This window comes from Hyaloscypha bicolor (genome assembly GCF_002865645.1).
Source record: "Hyaloscypha bicolor E unplaced genomic scaffold K444scaffold_17, whole genome shotgun sequence".
Classification (NCBI taxonomy): Eukaryota; Fungi; Ascomycota; class Leotiomycetes; order Helotiales; family Hyaloscyphaceae; genus Hyaloscypha; species Hyaloscypha bicolor.
Window position 1 is genome coordinate 320,386 of NW_020194519.1, and position 18,249 is coordinate 338,634.

Consider the following 18,249-nt stretch of genomic DNA (forward strand, 5'->3'; position numbering starts at 1 on the left):
GTTTTGATATTGACTTTTGTATTGTTACAAGTGCACTTTTTGCTTCGTCCGCCCCAGCCTTGAGCGCCGCCGAATGCCGCTGCTATCCATGATATATACCCTATCCAGCCGACCTAACGTACAGATTCGCTGAACTCTCCAATTTGCTCCGATTCATTGATTCTTCTTTCGACTCTGTGAGTTATTCGGCCACAACGCGAGTCTTCTGCTTCGACGAGGCACCGCTCTTGACGCGCTTGGCAGTCGGGCGGTTCAAGTGGTGCTCCGGGATCCAGCTTTCGTCATACGCCTTCTGAGCCTCAGCACCAGTAGTAACAGCCGGTCCATCTGCACCAATTACGGAAACTTGGTCCTCGGGAGCCACGGCCTTCTTGGAACCGCCAGATGAGCGCTTGGCGCGCTCGCCACCCTTGCCCCCGCGCTTGGATTGTGGGAAGAGAGTCTCGATCCAGGTCTTGTAGACGAAGTAGAGGGTTCCGGCGAAGGCGGCGAGGAGGAAGAGGTACAGGAAGATGCTGCAAACAAATTAGCATGAGTGTATCAACTGGCGGGAAAGCGGGAGTACATTTGGGGGTCAAAGATGCTGGTAGCAGCCTCGACAACGCTGACAGTCTCGTTATAAGCCTGAACTTGGTAGACATTGCCCGCCTGGCTAGAGATGACGGCGATCAAGTTTAACCGGAGGTCCTGGGGGTGGAGATCCGTGGTGAACGTGTATGGGAGCGTCTGCTTCTCGCCAGCTGGGATCTCGACATCGTAGCGGGTTGCAGTGATATTGCGGACAATAGCTGCGCTGGGGTGAAGTCCAGGTGCGATTGGCTGCAAAGAGGACAACGCGCCTCCGATGAGAGCTACTTGGACAGGTTCTGCCTCATTGTTCGTGAAACTCAACACAGCCTGTGTCGCGTGCCCATTGATGAGCTTGACGCCAAAGACCTCAGCATTGGGGAAGGATGCAGAAACTGAGACGGCAAGATTGGGTAATGCGGCATGAGTCTCGAGCTCTTCTTCGACCTAGCAAACGATGATGTTAGCCATTTGGGGCTGGGCAGGGTGGGGGTTCTGCCCATTGACTTACGGCATCCGCAGCGAAAACGCTAACAGCACGCAGAGCAAGAAGAGCAAGAGCAGTGTACTTGGAGAAACCCATGGTGTCGGTCAATTGTCGCGGGAGCTGGAGTTGGGGATGAGGACGTTGGGAGAAGAGGAGGCTGGAATTCTCTTTTCTGTTTATGCGATCTGGCTGTAAATTAGGCGAAAGGAGCTAGCGGCCGCTCAGCCACAACCTTAACTCATCTCATCTCGAGACAACCTCAAGCTTGTCATGTTGTGATCTGTGAAATGTTGCAGGCAAGGCATGGTGTTCGACTGCGGTCGAATGCAACAGTCTGTGTGTAATCTGGTGGCATTTATTCCCTTCATACTAGAGTAGATATCTTGCAAACGCCTGCTGGCAGAAACTTTCCCGTCTCCCCTTCGATTCCGAAGTCTGGTGAAATGCAAGTTCGTTAGCATTGTTCACACGGTACAGCTCGCTGGGTCTCAACCCTTTCTCTTGAGGCAGGCCATTTCCGATAAATTCAATTAATAAAGAAGAAATTATGAAGAGGGCCTGAGAGTTCCCTGAAGGAGTGCCTCTTAAATAGGTCGGGGAGAAGCGGCGAATATGTGTTTGACATATTTATACCAGTTTCTATTAAGACTGCTATACCTTATTTCTTGCTACTTGCTAGCGAATAGGACCTTCTGATGGCGTGTGACCTCTTATTTAATTCGTTCTGTGTCTACCTGTCCACTCCATATCCTCTCAACAGCCTGAACAAAGGGCCGATTGGGTCTGACACAAGTTCTTCGGACTTTGCATAAGGCTGGGCGATGTCCCCCTTCCAACGAACTGCCGGACTATATAAAGACGTTCTTACCTCCTTACGCCGAGACATGGCTGTCGGGAAACCGCTCACTAGCCTCCCGACCACCGGGAAGGGATGTGATGCCATTGGTATGTCTGGTCTTGCATCAATCTCATGGACTGCTGATAAGGTACTCCTAGAAGAAATCTGGTACTTACGTAGGGACACATACCGCCCAGTAGAGCCGGCTCGCATCAAGTAATTCCATTCCCGTATAATGAGAGGGAAGGGCCCGGGTATCCGTCCGATGTTTGCGAATCCTCGAGGGAAATCAAGCTTGATAGGGCCTTTCCACACCAGTCTTGCCCTCACCGACGGCATCATGTTAGTTTTCTTGGCATCGGCAACCGAGCCCATCCCCAGTTATTTCACCGCGCGTCTCCCATGCCTTCGAGGCATTAATCCTCAGCCCGTGCAGCGGACTATGATAAGCTTTGCTGAGGCGTGGAACCTCCCGCTGCCAAAGGGGCGGCCGTCAATGCAAAGTTAATATATTGCCACGTGGCCCTCCGTCGAATTTAATTGTATCCGAGCGGTGCTTTCCAGGTCCTGTTGGAAATCTGTTGGTCTTACTTCTGCCGGTAGTTCTTCCTGCCCCGGAATTCCGGGACCCAGCGTATTCGGACAGCAACGCCCGCTTGGCGACACCCAACAGATCTCGCGTTTCGTATCAAATTCACAGTTGCTGTTAACAGTCTAGTGGCAGTCTCGCCCCAGCGATCATCCACGATTTGATAGCACGAACTATGATCTTTCCCTAGGGCTTGCTGTTAGTGAATCGTAACTAATTAAAGAGGATACCTTCATGTATTGCAATGGCTCTCGTTGTTGTTCTGGGCCCACAATCCTACATTGTCTCCAGAGTTTGCATTGAACATCCCAGTAAGATGGAGATTGGGAGCCAGTGCTTTCGGCACAACAAGTGGTCGGCTGGGGAAAATGTGTGCTGACAATCGAGTGGCGGCCAACGGTAGGAAATCGGAATGAAGCTGCAGGACTTCGTGCATGAATACTCTTTCTTCTCAATACCTCGAGTCCACATCGGAGATTTCAATCACTGAATGGTGCTCGCTTCAGACTTTCAGCGCGCCACCGACTCTCCACATGCGAGTTTTGATTTGTTCCCCAGAGCCTTTCTCTTCACAATATTTCGGAAGTCGAGACCACGTGGAGAGGCCTTCAATCCTGGTCTGCAAGTGCTTTCGGACGTCCACCACCACATCGGTTCCCTTCACATGGGTCTCAGTTCTGTTCATTCGTGCATTTCATCTGGAAGTTAGTACTCCATAATATTCAGTCTTGTGGTTTGAGCATTTTCGTGCATTGTAAAATGCATTGCTGGCACATCCAAACTGCCTAGGCTTGCGGTCGTCGCCACTGGTTTGGGCGAGCATGACAATCATGGCAATTATCGAGGGAGATAGGGCACACTCTGCTACCTTGAATCTCTCTAAACAGTGGTGTACCAGGACTCATCCAGGCTGGCAATTACCTGCATCTTTTAATCATAAGTTTGATTCGAGGTGAGAAAGTACCTAGAGTTGGTGACGTGAGACTTGGAAAGAACCTGCCTTGTCTAACAGCGTGCCAACACTGCCAAGACGGGACGGAGGATAACCCCAACGGTATTGCAGGGAGCGGGTATTGAATTCAGGGACTTGGACGAGATAAAAACAGGCAGAAGAGTGGCGGCCGTTCTGTCGCCCTTGTGGAATTAGGCGCCTAAGGCCCCTATAGAGCTGAATATCGGGGTTGCCGATGTAGCTAAAGGCTTAGCTAGATAGGGCATTATTGCACCTTATTTAGAGAGTTCAGGGGATATATATACAGGCTACTTACCACGGTAGAATAGCAGTCGATTCAGTACCATTTCACAGATTTACATTGCTACCCACGTGACCTTACGTTCAACAGCCCTGATTGTTGTTCCAGGTCATCTCAGGGGCTAAGCGATGGGCCTAGAAATGACATGGCTTTCAGGGGTATCTCGCCTATTCCAGGCTTACGGTCGCTAAAAGTATAGGTGGCAACTCGCTAAGCTCAGGGGTCATAATTGTTTACTTTAGGTCAGAGAGGGAACCTCGGCCGCCCTTGCTTTCCATCTCTCCACAACTCGGTCAAAAACCTACACATTGTCGTCTCCTTATATCATTTACTCTTCCAGTCTCCTATGTCCTGCTCGCTGTCATTCAGAAGTGGCAAGACGCCGAGCAGCCCAAAATCATGAGCTAAACAGTTGAGTACGTCCGGGAGAGCACCGAACTCCTCTAAACCTTTAACACTCACATTTGCAACTTTCGGGTTGGTGAATGCAGATGGTGTTCTGTCACTCGCTTTGTAATAAAGTGTAACTCTAGCCTCTTCTTCCGTTGCCGCGGCGGGATGGAAAGATATGAACATTGAGCACGGACGGGGAGCTGGAATTTAGGGGTCAACTCCATCAAATATAGACATGTTGGCCGGCACCGGGTTATATTCAGATGGGCGGAGCCATCCCGCCCAGTGGCATGTGTCTGCTCCAAGCAGTGCAAATGTTGCTGGAGTGGTTCGGACCAGCCCACACAGCTTGAGACACGTCTGGATTCATCAAGAAGAACAGTCTGTTCAAGGGAGCAGAGTTTTTCCCATAATTTTCGAAGTTATCTTATATATCATACAATTAAACATTTTGCAAATCTATCTGATTAAGATTGAAATCAGAATATGTCGACAAGTGTAACCAAAACCAGCAACCACCAACAGGTAAGAGCTACCACCTCGTCATTCCACTGTAATTGATCTCTAAATGCCTTGAGGGAATATAAAGAATGATAGATAGTATTCCAGCAACCTCAAAACCTAGATCCCCAATGATCTTGGCTATTGGTCCCGTATACCAAGTCTGTTCATAAATGGAACTGACACTGTCAGTCTCTGCTTCAGAGCAAGTCAGAATGTTGTAAACTTACCAAGAGCCCAGGGTACAAATACGGCCAAATTTGCAGCAATCCAATTAAAAATTCTTTAGTATTATCTCAAATCACGTCATTATATAAAGCTGGGTTAAATTTCAGGAAATAGCACCACTCATTCAAAATAATAACATATAGGGCTCAGAGAAGCACCCGCTAAAAGTACATCAAGTTGACCAAAGTTGCATAGGAAACTTAACGGCCCCTATGGCGACTCCGAGGATGATCTGTTCACGCCCGTTCGTCAATACGAGCGGTTTACCAATCAGGCGCTACGATTGGTCAATCGGCCTTCCGATTAATCAATCATAGCTCCCATTGATCAATAGGAAATGGAATACGATTCGCAAGCCACAGTGGGTCCCGATTGATCAATAAGGGGGCCGATTGATCAATCGAATGGCCGATTGATCAATCGGGTAATATTGGGGTTTCGGGGCTGAGGAGGCTGAAACCCTTTAGTTCTCAGTATATAATAATATATCCTTAAGACTAATGGCTGAAACCCTTTAGTTCTCAGTATGTAATAATATATCCTCAAGACTAATGGCTGAAACCCTTTAGTTCTCAGTATGTAATAATATATCCTTAAGACTAATGGCTGAAACCCTTTAGTTCTCAGTATATAATAGGAGTAAAGACACTTCTCCAGAGCTTCTAGATATGTATAGGGCCTCTGCTCCCTTTTTACTACCTAGATACAGTTCACAGTACATAGTTTACAGTACAAGTACCTACTTTCCAAGCATAATTACTGATTCTATATATCTCCCAATTAATTACCTTACTTCCAATATGTCTCTTTCAACCCTTCGTTCATCTCCAGCCCTACGTACACCTCGTTAACGTGTCTATGGCCGAGCAGAGCAATATTTTGATATTACTGCACCAGGAGTACGTTCCTCTGGTACTCAGTTTTTGCCCTCCCCTATTACTGAAGACCCTACTAATAATTGGTCCGCTGAAGACAAAGCTGCATGGGATCAAAGGCTTGCTAAGGGCGGTAGTAGGAAAATTCTTACTGCTAGGAAGCGTATGGATATCAGATGGTAGTTGCAAAATCCTGATACTTTACTCCCTAGTAGAATAAAAGCAGAGAAGCGCTACCAGGCTAATATTAAGCACGAATCCCAATTATACGAGCTTCAGGATAATCAGGTATATCGTAAGGAATACTACGATACCCGCCGCAATAAGATTATTCCAGCCCGGTATACCCTTTGCTATAATAATGCCTTTGAGGTTTTGACTACTGTTTATGAGAAATTAATGCATACAGGTAAGTACCCCTTGAATTTACTAATTTTTATACTAATAACCTATATAATAGCCTTTAATACTATATTTGAGTATATAAGACGTATTTGGCATGGCCCATCCCGTAACGACCACACTTGGATAAGTGCCCGCTGTACTCACTGCAATAAGGAAAAGGCTCAGAAGAATCCTAAGGGGATTATACCTATCCAATCTTATTATCCTGGCGAGCGTATGGTTCTGGATTTAATGGATTTTCGTATAAGTGTCCCTTAAGTCATGTGATTTACCCCTATATTCCTGTATTTCCTGCATTTCCTGCATTTCGTGCGTTTCGTGCGTTTTTAAGCTTTTCCTGCGATTTTCGCGATTCCTGCGATTTTCGCAATTCCTGCGATTTTTGTAAATTCCGAACCTTTTTATTCACACTTTATTAATACTATAGTATTACTATTACTAATACTATTATAGCATGATCGGGACGGAGAATATACGTGGATCTGGCAATTGAAATGCCACTTTTCTAAGTTCGTATGGATCCGTAGGCTTAAGGCTAAGACTGCGGACGAAGCTGCGGACGAGCTTATCAAATGGCTAAATGATAATGGGTATATTTCCATTTTAGCCTGTAATAATGGGGGTGAGTTTAAGGGGAAAGTAATTGAGATTTGTAAGAAGAGAGGGATAAAGATTATTTGCGGACGAGCTTATTACCCTTAATCTCAGGGCTCTATTGAAGTGGCTAATCGAATCTTCAAAAAACGACTACGGGCCGTACGAGCGGATACTGGTATCCAATCGTGGATACAGTTACTTCCTTTAATCGCATGGGTAATTAATACCACAGCTATACCAGCTCTTCCTAAGGGAAATATACCATACGAGGTCTGGTTTGGACGAAAGCCACCTACTGATTTCCTAGACCATAAGAAGAGTGCTCGCCGCATACATACGGCCCTAGGGGCCATAGGGCCTATGGAAGGTACTACTGAGAGTAGCGCTTCTGGAGAGGATGGAGAGGATGGAGAGAATAGAGAGAATGGAGAGAATGGAGAGAATGGAGAGAATGGAGAGAATGGAGAGAATGGAGAGAATGGAGAGAATGGAGAGGATGGAGAGGATAGCTTTTTCGTGGATGAGGAAGCAGAACAGGAGGAAGTAGCTGAGGAGATGATTTTATCTGAGCTAACTAGGAGGGTTACGGAGCATATGAGAAAACAGAAGGAGAATATAGTAAAGAGAGCGAATTCCAAAGCTCTTGAATATGATATTCAAGAGATTGCAACCCTCCAGATCCCAAAGCAATACAGATTCGGTACGGAAATGGCTAGAATTCCAGTAAGAGTTCTGGAAAAGACTCCAAAGGTATATAGTTTATAAGCCTTACTTTTAATAAAAGCTAATTAAAATAGGGCTACCGCTTAGCTACTAAGTATGGCGAGCTTACTACTCTCTGGCCGTATAGTGCCCTCAATAAAATCACCTCCCAATTAACTTATCCTGATTTACCTACTACTGGTGCAACCCACAAGAGGAATAAAATCACCCTCCCTAAAGCGGTAGCAAAGGAGAATAATCGTGGTTCAATTGCATCAGTTCAGAAGGCTGGAAGAGCATCTGAGAGAGCAAAGAAGAGAGTAGCTGAGGAGCAAGCACGTGAGAATGGAGCTAGAGAAGGAGGAGAATCAGGTGATCAAGTGGAGGGGAGGGTACCAAAAAGGGCTAGGGTAGCTATAGGAGCGCCTAGACGTAGTAGGAGGCATGTATAGTAAAGCTTTTGCTATTCCCGAGATCTCAATATTAGCCGATTGATCAATCGGCCATTCGATTGATCAATTGGCCCCCTTATTGATCAATCGGGACCCACTGTGGCTTGCGAATCGTATTCCATTTCCTATTGATCAATGGGAGCTACGATTGATTAATCGGAAGGCCGATTGACCAATCGTAGCGCCCGATTGGTAAACCGCTCGTATTGACGAACGGGCGTGAACAGATCCCGCTAGTTATTATTACCTAAACTAACCTTGGTACCTTGTTTGCTTCGGCAATTACCTACTGGAAATCGTTTCCGATGGTGTAGAGCTCTCTGGACCATGTCCCGAGGACAGAAAAGTTAAAAATGACCATGATGAAATTTCCAAATTGGTCTCTTTGAAGTAGAAAGTCAAGGATTTAGAAGGAAAGTACTTGTAACATTCTATTATCGACCTGGTCATAACGACCCCCAAATATAATTAAAACCACACTGGAAAATATTAGAAACACGGAATCAACTACTGTATTTATCTAGGACAGCACCATTCTAACTTGGACCGGTGTATGGGTTGACGGCAGGAGGATTGATCAAAGCACCGAAGTACGTTTGGCTGGGCTCGGTGTTGGCATTGGAGAGATCTAGCCAGTTCTTGCTATTACCTCCGGCGTTGCCCTTGCGAGGGATGTGCTGGGCATCACACACGCTCTTGTGACTTGTGGGGATGTATGGGTTGCCTGCGACCATGACATCCGGGGCCTCGATGAAAGTTGCTGTCATGCCGGCTTCGACGTGGAATTCAGTGTGGCAATGGAAGAGCCACACACCAGGATTGTTGGCTATGAAGCGTAGCGTAACTCCTACACCGGGATACACGACAACAACATCGCGTCGCATGGGCGCAGCAGGGGTGCTGTATAGACCAGGCCACTGAGGCTCGTTGCCCGCACGGTTGATGATCTGGAACTCATGGCCGTGGAGATGGAATGGATGAGCACGGGAATCGTGGTTGTTGAGGTCGATCTCGACGACTTGCCCATACTGGAGAACTTGGGCGTTGACTTGGCCGTAGATCTGGGGATTCATTTGATATGCTGCTGGTGCTGTTAAGGCAGTAAAGAAGGTTGGGACCTGAAGAGTTAAAGTGAGTCGTGGTGATCAAGTGGCGCCACCGGTGGTTGAGCTTACCTTCTGTGGGATGTACGTCAAGCCATTTACCGCAGCACGATTGGAGCCCCAGTCATTCTGTTCGAAATCTACCGTGAGGTAGACACTTCCCACAAGTGTCAGCCTTAATCTTGATTTGGAAATGATCGTACTTACTAGTTCACGTTGGGCGAGTCCCACATGGGTTGTTGATCCCACGGAACAAGCTGAGTGTCATCCCATGGCTGGACATTGAGTGTGAATGGCACTGGCAATGGCGCAGCAGAATTGTAGACCAGATAAGCCGTGCACTATTGCCATTAGTGATCTGACCAAGATGACAATCGAATGCGGACTTACAGTAGGCTGCTGGCCAGCAGGAGTGGAACTGGAATCAAACATGTCGGTAAGGAACTGGGATACGATAGCAAAGTTCTGGCAGTTGCTGGACTTGGCCGTGATTAGGACCGTGTATCGCTGGGCGACGGCGACAAAAATCTGGCTGACTTGGTACGGCTGAGTGTACACACCATCAGCCTCAATGATGGTCATGTTGTGCTGGTCAAACTGGAGAAACTGTCCAGCGAGGGCTCCCATATTGACAACGTGGAACATGTATGTCCTCCCTGGGGTGATGTTGAACTTGGCGTTCTGACCCTCATTGATGAGGGCAGCATCTGGAACAGGCTCTGCTCCATTGTAGTTGTTTGCCGACAAAAAGTAGTTGACCAGATAAGGCGCCTCAACGTGGTACAAGTCAGTGAGAGACAACGTATACTCTCCATCAATGCGGCCATAGTTTGCCAGGGCTGTATTATCGCGGATAATGATAGGGCCACGGAATCCATCTGCACACAGATGTTAGATGGCAATTAGCGAGAGATCAGGGTAGCTTACCAAGGTACTGGCCGCCAACATGAGCGTGGTACCAGTATGTGCCGGACTGCTTGAGAGTGAACTGGTATACAAAGGCTGGCTTTTGTCAGTTATCCATAGCACATTTACAAGGTGGTGCAACTCACTCTCGCCTGGCGCTATGGGACACTGGCTAACCATAGCAGCACCGTCGTCAAAGGTGGTGTTGCCTTGGTGCAAACCGTGGAAATGCAGAGCCGTAGTTTCGTTGCCGAGGTTGTTGACGAGATTGATCTTGATGGTGTCACCAATGTTAGCAGTGATGGCTGGGCATGGCCACTGGCCATTGATGCCGACCAAGGCGCGGGTGTAACCATCAGGGGCAGCATTGACCCATCCCACGTTCCAGTTGTATGTCCTCGTAATCGCTTTTGGGTTCGAAGTGGCCGTTGCTTTTGCGCTAGTCGTCGCGGTTGTCTTGATCGTCGAGCACGCAGTAAACACAGAGGTAGTGGATCGCGTGGATGTAATCAACGTCGTGGAGCTCGAGGAGGAAGTGGATGCAACCAACGACGTGGAGCTCGAGGAAGTGGATGTAACCAGTGTCGTGGAGCTCGAGGAAGTGGCACTGGAGGTCATGCTTGAAGTACTTGAAGCTACAGCGCTGGACGAAGAGCTGGAAGAGACAGACAAGGGGCCTGTGTTTTTGTATAGATCAAGTCTGGGGAAACACAATTAGATCGGGGTTTCAGCACTGCCGGGAGGAATAGAGTCTAACCTAGAACCTGCACCGCAATACTCGAGTGAGTTTCCAGGACAGAGGAAACTGCAGTCAGTTGTTGGCGCCGGACCACCTCCGGGGTTGATGGTGTTGCCGCAGTAGCCTGAATATTTATCAGTTTTAGTATCAAGACAAGGAAAGAAGATACACACATTCACGTCCATACTCGATGCCGGCGTAAGTGTATGCAGAGCATGCGTTAACACAAGCCTCGACAGTCATTGTGTCATTGTAGTAGGCAAAGTCAGACAACGCGCGAGGTCCACCATTTGTGACTTCCATAATGCATCCTTGCCAGCTGTAGTTTCCGGACTGTGCCTCATGCGCAGGCGGAGAAGGAGGGGGAATATAGACCTGGTTCTGGTACACAGATAGGCGAGCACCCGTTCCACAAATTTCTGAAGAGTTTCCGGAGCAAGGTGTGTTGCAGTCGCTCTCAGTAGCCCTCAGTGTAGGGTCTAAGGTGTAGCCACAATAGCATTCTCGCCCATACTCAGTCCCGAAGAAATCATAGTTGGCGCAGTTAGCAGCGCAAGACTCGAGGGTCATAGGATCATATGCAAACGCAGCAGAGCTCAGAGAGCGAGTAATGCCGCCGGCAAGGTCGGTGTAACATCCGATGTAATTAAAACTGGCAATAGTTGCTGGTTCCAGCGGGTTGAGGGTCTGAGTTGGGGTTTGAGACGCACTTGTTGAGGTAGATGTACTTGTGCTAGAAAGAGTGTCGGAAGAAGTTGAAGTTGTTGATATAGACTGGGTTGGGCTGGAGACCACGCTTGAACTAGATGTTGATGCCAGTGAGCTGGATGTTGCAGACGTTGAAACTGTAGACAGTTGGGAGGCTGAGGAGTCTGAGGAGGTTAAGGAGGTTGAGGAGGTTGACGGATCTGAGGAGGTCGAGGATGTCGAGGAGGTCAAGGAGGTTGACGGATCCGAGGATGTCGAGGAGGTCAAGGAGGTTGAGAGATCTGAGAAGGTCGAGGATGTCGAGGAGACTGAGGAGGTTGAGGAGGTTGCGGGATCTGAGGAGGTTGAGGAGGTCGAGGAGGCTGAAGAGGTCGAGGAGACTGAGGATGTCGAGGATGTCGAGGAGACTGAGGAGGTCGAGGATGTCGAGGAGACCGAGGAGGTGCTTGAGCTAGACACAATGGTGGAGCTGGAAGTCAGAACAGTAGAGCTAGACTGGGATGATGAAGTTGAAATCTTCGAGGTCGAAGAGCTGCTTGTGGCTGTGGTTGAAGTCGAAGCTTTTGACGAAGTGGTCGAAGATCCAGCTGGAGGCGCGATTGCGTAGAGCATATTATTTTCCGTTGTATAGACCCTGCGGTTTCCAAAAGACGGTCGCTGCATCTTGTTAAGTCGTCCAGTCGACCAACCGAGAGGAATTTGAACAAGAACTCCGTTCACAGGGACAGCGTGAAAGGCAACCAAGCCTGCGTTTACGTCAGACAGCCAAACCTGTGGCCATCAAGTTAGCTCCATTTGGTACGACTCATACGCGGCAAATAAAGGAAATTCAACTTACAACTCCAGAACCTGGTTGACCGTTTAAGCTAGTGACCGTTGGGTTTCCATTACAAGCGAAAGTGGTTCCCGTTGCTTGGATTTGTCCAGCCAGAGTGAAGTGTGGATTGCCACTTCCATCCAATCCATAACTATAAGCATAGAGAGGACCTCCAGTGGGACAAAAGTAGAGGTAGCCGCCATCAATCGGAGAACTTCCAACGCCTCCGTAAAAAGAGCCCGAAGATACGGCAATTTGCTGCAGAGCTGTCCCATCGTCAGTATACTTGATTCACCAACACAGATGGGCATTCAAAAACATACTAGCATCAGGAGGTGTACCAACGCCATTGTAGAAGCCACCAAGATTGTCGGCGTTCATGACATAGACCTGGGTAGACGTGTTAGCGCTGGGATTAATTTCGTGGGAGGTCATGAGATAGATTCCGTACAATGCCATCTTTACCAGAGGCAACAGCAATTCCGTTGACGCCTGCAGAGGGTGCATTGAACGTATTGCGGTCCAAAAGGGCGACACCTGCCGAAGCCATGTCTCGGTCACCTCCGTCTAGTTGGGTATCAAAATTGTAAGGCTCGAACCAATCTGCTTGTGTAAGGGAGCCAGAGCTGGGATCTACAGAGAATCTTGCTACGACTTGTTCGAGTGTGCTGGAGTACAATTTGCCGCTGAAAGGAGTCGTGCCTTTATTGATACCGGCGCCAACGCCATTTCTGGATGGAGGGTAAGCCTATGGTCCGGGATAGATTTGGTATCAAACATACCCAGTAACGAAGTAAACGTTATTTCCATTCACGGCGAGACCCATCCCCCCTTGCCAGATGCCTGCTTTTCCGCCTGTTTGCTTCAAGTAGTTGTCTTGTTCCGCTGGGCCACCTGTGTATGTGCAGCCCCTGTTAGTATGCACTTCCAGTGACGGATAATGGTACAAGACAAGACTACTCACCGGGCGAGGCTACCATTGCCTGAATGTTACTGATAGTGGCAGTCAACCTATTAACTGACACGAGCATTCCTGTGTAGTTGAAATTATCGCAGTGGCCACCAAAACCAGCAATAATACTATTGCCAATCATTGCCAGACCAGGTCGCTGCAACAGAGTTCCACCAACAAAGTAGCGAGTGTGGTCGTTGTTAGCATAGTGGCCATCGATGATGATGGGGTAACCAGGAATGTCAGTCAACGCAGGTAGTTGGACGGCGTAGAATTTGTATTGGCCTGAAATAGTGTCAGAATACATCACATAGGTCGGCAAACGTTATGAGAGGCTTCAAACGTACCAGCAAGGGTATTGACAGGGCCAGTTGCGGCGTTCTTGTATCCTTTAGAGAAGAAATACATGATGTCGGTACTCGGATCGATAATGGGTGTTCCTGTGATGCCAATCGTTGGCGAGATATCACCACAACTGGAGTCGGAAGCCTGGAAAGGAGGGTCCAGAGTTCGTGAGAAGAGTAGTTGGCCAGAAATGCCATCTATGACTCGAACAATGTTTTTTTGTGATGCGATAATAACCAGCTCATGGGAGTATCCAGTTGGCGTGTAGGTGAGAGGCTTGGCGCTGAAACCTTCACCAGCATTAGATGTGTATGTCCAAGCATGCCCGTAAGAGCTCAATGCTGTCGGGTCAATATTATGGTTGGGCATGTAGCCCGACTGGGCGGTATCCTGATATAAGTGAGCTTTGAGCCTCGCTGAGAGTGCCTTCCGTCAAACGACGTACCGCATCCTGGTACTCATCGGTAGAGCTGACTGCACCAGCGAGAGAGGGCAAGAACGCTGTGAGCGCAAAGCCTGCAATCGCTTGAAATCTCATGGTAAAGAGTGGACGAACAAATTTTGTTCAAGAATTAGATCCTGCCCCGGAGACAAACTGAAAAAGACCGATAAAGAATGATGGGAAAGACTGAAGGGAGCGCAGGAAGGGGACTAAAAGGGAGTGGACAGGGAGGGCATGGTCCATCGTCGAAGGATCCAGGGGAAGATCCGATCCATCGTTGATAATGGGCGCCATTGACAGGCGCCACACTCATGTAGCCATGTAGCGTGTCATGCTGTACCGGGTAGTACTTCCCCCCTGGTTCGAAGCTAAAGTCACGATATTGGTAACACCGCCCTAAAAACCTCGTTTATATCCCCAACATAGGGAATCCCAGGTGGTTTGAAGAGACTTTATTCGCTATCAACCCTTGGCAGGGCCCGTGCAGGCGTAGTGTTATTAATACCGTGATCTTAGCTTTGAACTAGGGGGGGATAGTAGAGGAGAGGAGGCTCAGGAGACCGTCCGTATCTGGGCAAAACTATCTGATACTGGGAGGCGAATTATTGAGTGTTGCCGTGCTGGACGTGCGTGCCGCATCAATAGTAGTCCGAAGTCGAGCTGAGTTCTGAGCAAACCTGTGGCGAGAGGGGAGTGTCATGCTGTGGCTGAGACATCCCCTGTTTTTGTGAACGGGTCCCTTCAGGAACAACAAACTTCAGGCGACAATCAGCGCTAAAGTTGAAAGGGATGAACGTGCCGGTCCTTTCCTAATTCTACTTGAAATCAAATCGCGCCATCGCGTCATCCGCGCTCTCTGATTTGACGTTAAAGCTTAGCCCTTCAGCGCTTCTCGCCTAGTCCTCCCAGCACACACCAGCTGAGGGACTGGCCTTTGGTTTTGGTGGCTACTCTCTCTAGGCCAATCCAGTTCGGCTCCCGGCTTCACGATCCGTTTCCCAAATTCCGGAAAGGTTGTTGAAATAATCGAGCGGTTGAAAATTCCTCGGGTTTTTTGTTGCCGTTCTTTTTTCACCGTGATTATCATCGGAGTCGAGTCAAAAACTTCTGAAAATTCCGAACTTCGGACTCCAACCGCCATACCTGCGTCTCAAGCCTCCTCGTAGCCGTCTCAAATTTAGAAAAAGTAAAAGCTTCAATTTCAGCACTTTTTGGAGGCTTGGCATCCCGGGCAAGATAAACAAAGACTGCACTTACTGGTTCTTGCCGAGGACTTGAATGTTTCACGTGACGTGCCCTATTCGCCCCTTGCATACGGCCCCAATCAAGCGCAATATTTTTTTTCCCCCCGTCCCTTCTCAAATATTATTCTAGCAGAGGCTGCAGAGCCAATAATTGGAACAAGGTCCTCAAAGATTGACTCAATTCCCTTGCGTCGAACGGAAATCAAGCTTGGAAAGGAGTTGGTTCGGAAAACTTTGGATAAACTACTGGCAGGTCTAGCCTTTGGAACACTCAACACTGAAGTAATTTGTTTGCTGCCCGTTTCCAAATTTAGCTTGAGGGCTAATATCTTTATACTGACACTGAATAACATTCCAAAGGGGTTATTATTTGATTTCTTCCGAAGATGTTTTGGCTGCGCAAGGCTCGGCACGTGATGGAGACTGTTCAGCCACTTTCAGGCATCAGCCACTTACTCGTTCCTCGTTACGGTTCGCAGAGGTCTCACTTTCACCCTTTTGGGAAGGGGGAGTCTGATGAGAATCGCACTTCATTCCCCCACTGAACGCATTGAGAGAGGAGAAAGGAGAAGAAGTAGTAGCTAAAACGACTGAAACGCCGGCTTGACAGGCGAAAGCAGTCAAGTGACAGCCAACCCCATGAGACCCCAGCCAGCGCCGTCACAAAAATCGTGAAAACTTGCAACTTTAAAATTTCAATAACTTTTTAAATAATTAAGTTATAAGCCTACTTTTTTTTAAACTATAATATAAAAAAACACCTATATTTATAATACTTGAGCTAAATATTAAGAGTTTTTAAAATATAATAACTTTATATAAAGAATTAATTATAAAGCTTTAATTTTTTAGGAAAAATCTTAATAAGAAAATAGTTTTATATTATAGTAGGAATTGGGCTGACATTTGGTATAATTACATGTTCTCACGTGATCTCTTAGTTCTTCTCTCCTTTTTGTATTTAACCTTTGCTTTTCTTATAAAAGAAATATTAAGTAATTTAATATATATTTTACTTATATAATATCTTCTTAATTCGTAAATATACTTATTTGATTTATTATTATATATTGTATTTCCTTAATTCCCTCTGTAATATATAAATAATATACTTAGAAATAAGCTATTTTTTTTCTTTTTCTCTTTATATATATACTTACTATTATATTTAACTTATAAAATTAATTTTATTTAATATTTAGTTAAAATAAATTATAAAAGTAATTCAAGAAATAAAAATATATATTATAGGATTTATAATTAATATATTTTAATTTTTTTAATAAAAAAATAAAACTTTTTTTTATATAAAGTATTTAAGAAATTATTTATATATATTATTATATTAATAACTTTTAATTAAATATAAGCCCTTAATAATTTCTTTTTATAAGAATTATTAAAATAAGAATTACTTTATTTTATTTTTTAATTATAAAGCCAGATCTTATAATATTAATATTAGTATAGCCATTCCTTTGGGAGTTATATATATAGTTACGGGATATAGGCAATGAGATATGGGATACGGAATATGGTTATGTAACCTCGTATCCTATTAGTAATTCGACTAGTAGACTAGACCCCTTTAGGCTTAGTAGATTTAGGGATTATATATTAATACTATAATACTATAATCCTTACTTCTGAAGAATAACTTTACTAACCTTATATAAATAGTACTTCTATACCTATATAATAGTACTATATATTACTAGTAAACCAATACTAATTAGTTTGTATTTAAATTAGAATAAGGTCTATTTATATATATAAATTAGGAAGAATTAAGCTATACTTGCCTAAGATTCGGTTATTTAGGGGCAAAGCCATTATTCTAGTTAAAGAGGGAATAACTATTAATCCTATTACTTATAATTCGGTTATATAGGCAGGAAAGATACTTAATCTTACTAAGGTCTGATTATACTATATTAAAGGAAGGAATATCTATTAGTTCTATTACCTATAATTCGGTTATATAGGCAAGAAGGGTACTTGATCTTACTAAGTACTAAAACAGTTAGCTATTTGACTATCCTATTCTATTCCTATTTAACTCTTATAAAACCCTTTTAAAAACTATTTTTTTTTGAATTCCTGGGGCTCTTGAGCTTTAGAACCATTAAGTTCTCCCGGAATCTCGATATTTTATTCTTTAAATTTTACTTTCTAAATTTCTTATTATAAATAAAATTTTTACTTTAAATATAATACCTTCTATAAACTACCTATCTTATAAACCTACCCTTTTTATAAACTACTATATCTCGAACTGGGTATAAGCCTATAAAATATATAATAGTAAAATATACTATAATAGATAATTCCTTTATTAGATCTATCTAATCTAATTATTCTATAGATAATAATAATTTTAAGGAATTAATAAGAAAATAGAAATATAGGATTAACCTGAACTTTACTAAGGCGGACGAAATAACTAAATTCTTAGATACTAAGCTATTTTAATATTTTCTCTATAAAATAGTTAATAATAATTTTTAGGAGCTATTTAGATATAATTTCAAGAACTTTACTTATTAAAGGAACTTTAATAAGTTTGAACTCCCGGAGATACTATATCTATATAAGACCTTTTAGTATAGTAGTATATTTATATAATAGAATAGTAATATTAATACTATTATAAATACCCTATATACTATTATAAAAATAAAAAAATAATATATATAGTTAAATAAAAATATATTAGTAGTTAGACCAGATCTTATTAAGAGACCGATCCTATTAGGCTTTATTACTTTTATAAAGAATAAGTACCTAGAACCTATTATCTTTAATATTTCTATATTATTATTACTTCCTTTACTATTCCCTTTACTATTATATTCTATATTTTTACCAGATTTATATACTAGTATAGAAACTCTAGAAGCAAATAGTATATTCCTACTATTACTATTATTATAACTATATTCGAATAACTCCTAATTCCCTTTAATTATAAGACTTATTAGGAAAGTTACTAAGATCTATACTAAAGAGCAAAAATATAATAGATCTAATAGTAATTTTAATTATAAACTTATTATTTTCCTCGATATCTACTAATATATAAAGCTTTTATAAGAGATACTAATAC

General features: G+C 44.6%; 4 protein-coding genes across 4 annotated transcripts; all 4 read right to left on the reverse strand.

The window, feature by feature from the left end:
- Positions 1–181: 181 nt before the first annotated feature.
- K444DRAFT_520013 (uncharacterized protein) lies at positions 182–1,150 on the reverse strand (the record flags this gene model as incomplete). The annotated part of the gene is made up of 3 exons (XM_024874010.1): positions 182–515; positions 566–1,014; positions 1,079–1,150. 3 exons carry the CDS (start codon positions 1,148–1,150, stop codon positions 182–184), a joined length of 855 nt encoding a protein of 284 aa, XP_024741592.1.
- A 7,273-nt stretch (positions 1,151–8,423) lies between these two features.
- K444DRAFT_520141 (multicopper oxidase) lies at positions 8,424–10,514 on the reverse strand (the record flags this gene model as incomplete). Its single annotated transcript, XM_024874022.1, has 6 exons — positions 8,424–9,005; positions 9,063–9,147; positions 9,198–9,331; positions 9,381–9,868; positions 9,918–9,992; positions 10,043–10,514. The coding sequence occupies 6 exons, from the start codon at positions 10,512–10,514 to the stop codon at positions 8,424–8,426; spliced, it is 1,836 nt and encodes a 611-aa protein (XP_024741593.1).
- A 135-nt stretch (positions 10,515–10,649) lies between these two features.
- K444DRAFT_509438 (WSC-domain-containing protein) lies at positions 10,650–11,310 on the reverse strand (the record flags this gene model as incomplete). Its single annotated transcript, XM_024873421.1, has 2 exons — positions 10,650–10,759; positions 10,809–11,310. Coding segments are annotated over 2 exons (612 nt in total), but the record flags the coding sequence as incomplete, so codon positions are not given.
- A 651-nt stretch (positions 11,311–11,961) lies between these two features.
- On the reverse strand, positions 11,962–13,847 carry K444DRAFT_473601 (uncharacterized protein; the record flags this gene model as incomplete). The annotated part of the gene is made up of 7 exons (XM_024872911.1): positions 11,962–12,114; positions 12,182–12,426; positions 12,484–12,550; positions 12,612–12,891; positions 12,943–13,045; positions 13,125–13,397; positions 13,460–13,847. Coding segments are annotated over 7 exons (1,509 nt in total), but the record flags the coding sequence as incomplete, so codon positions are not given.
- Between the last annotated feature and the right edge of the window lie 4,402 nt (positions 13,848–18,249).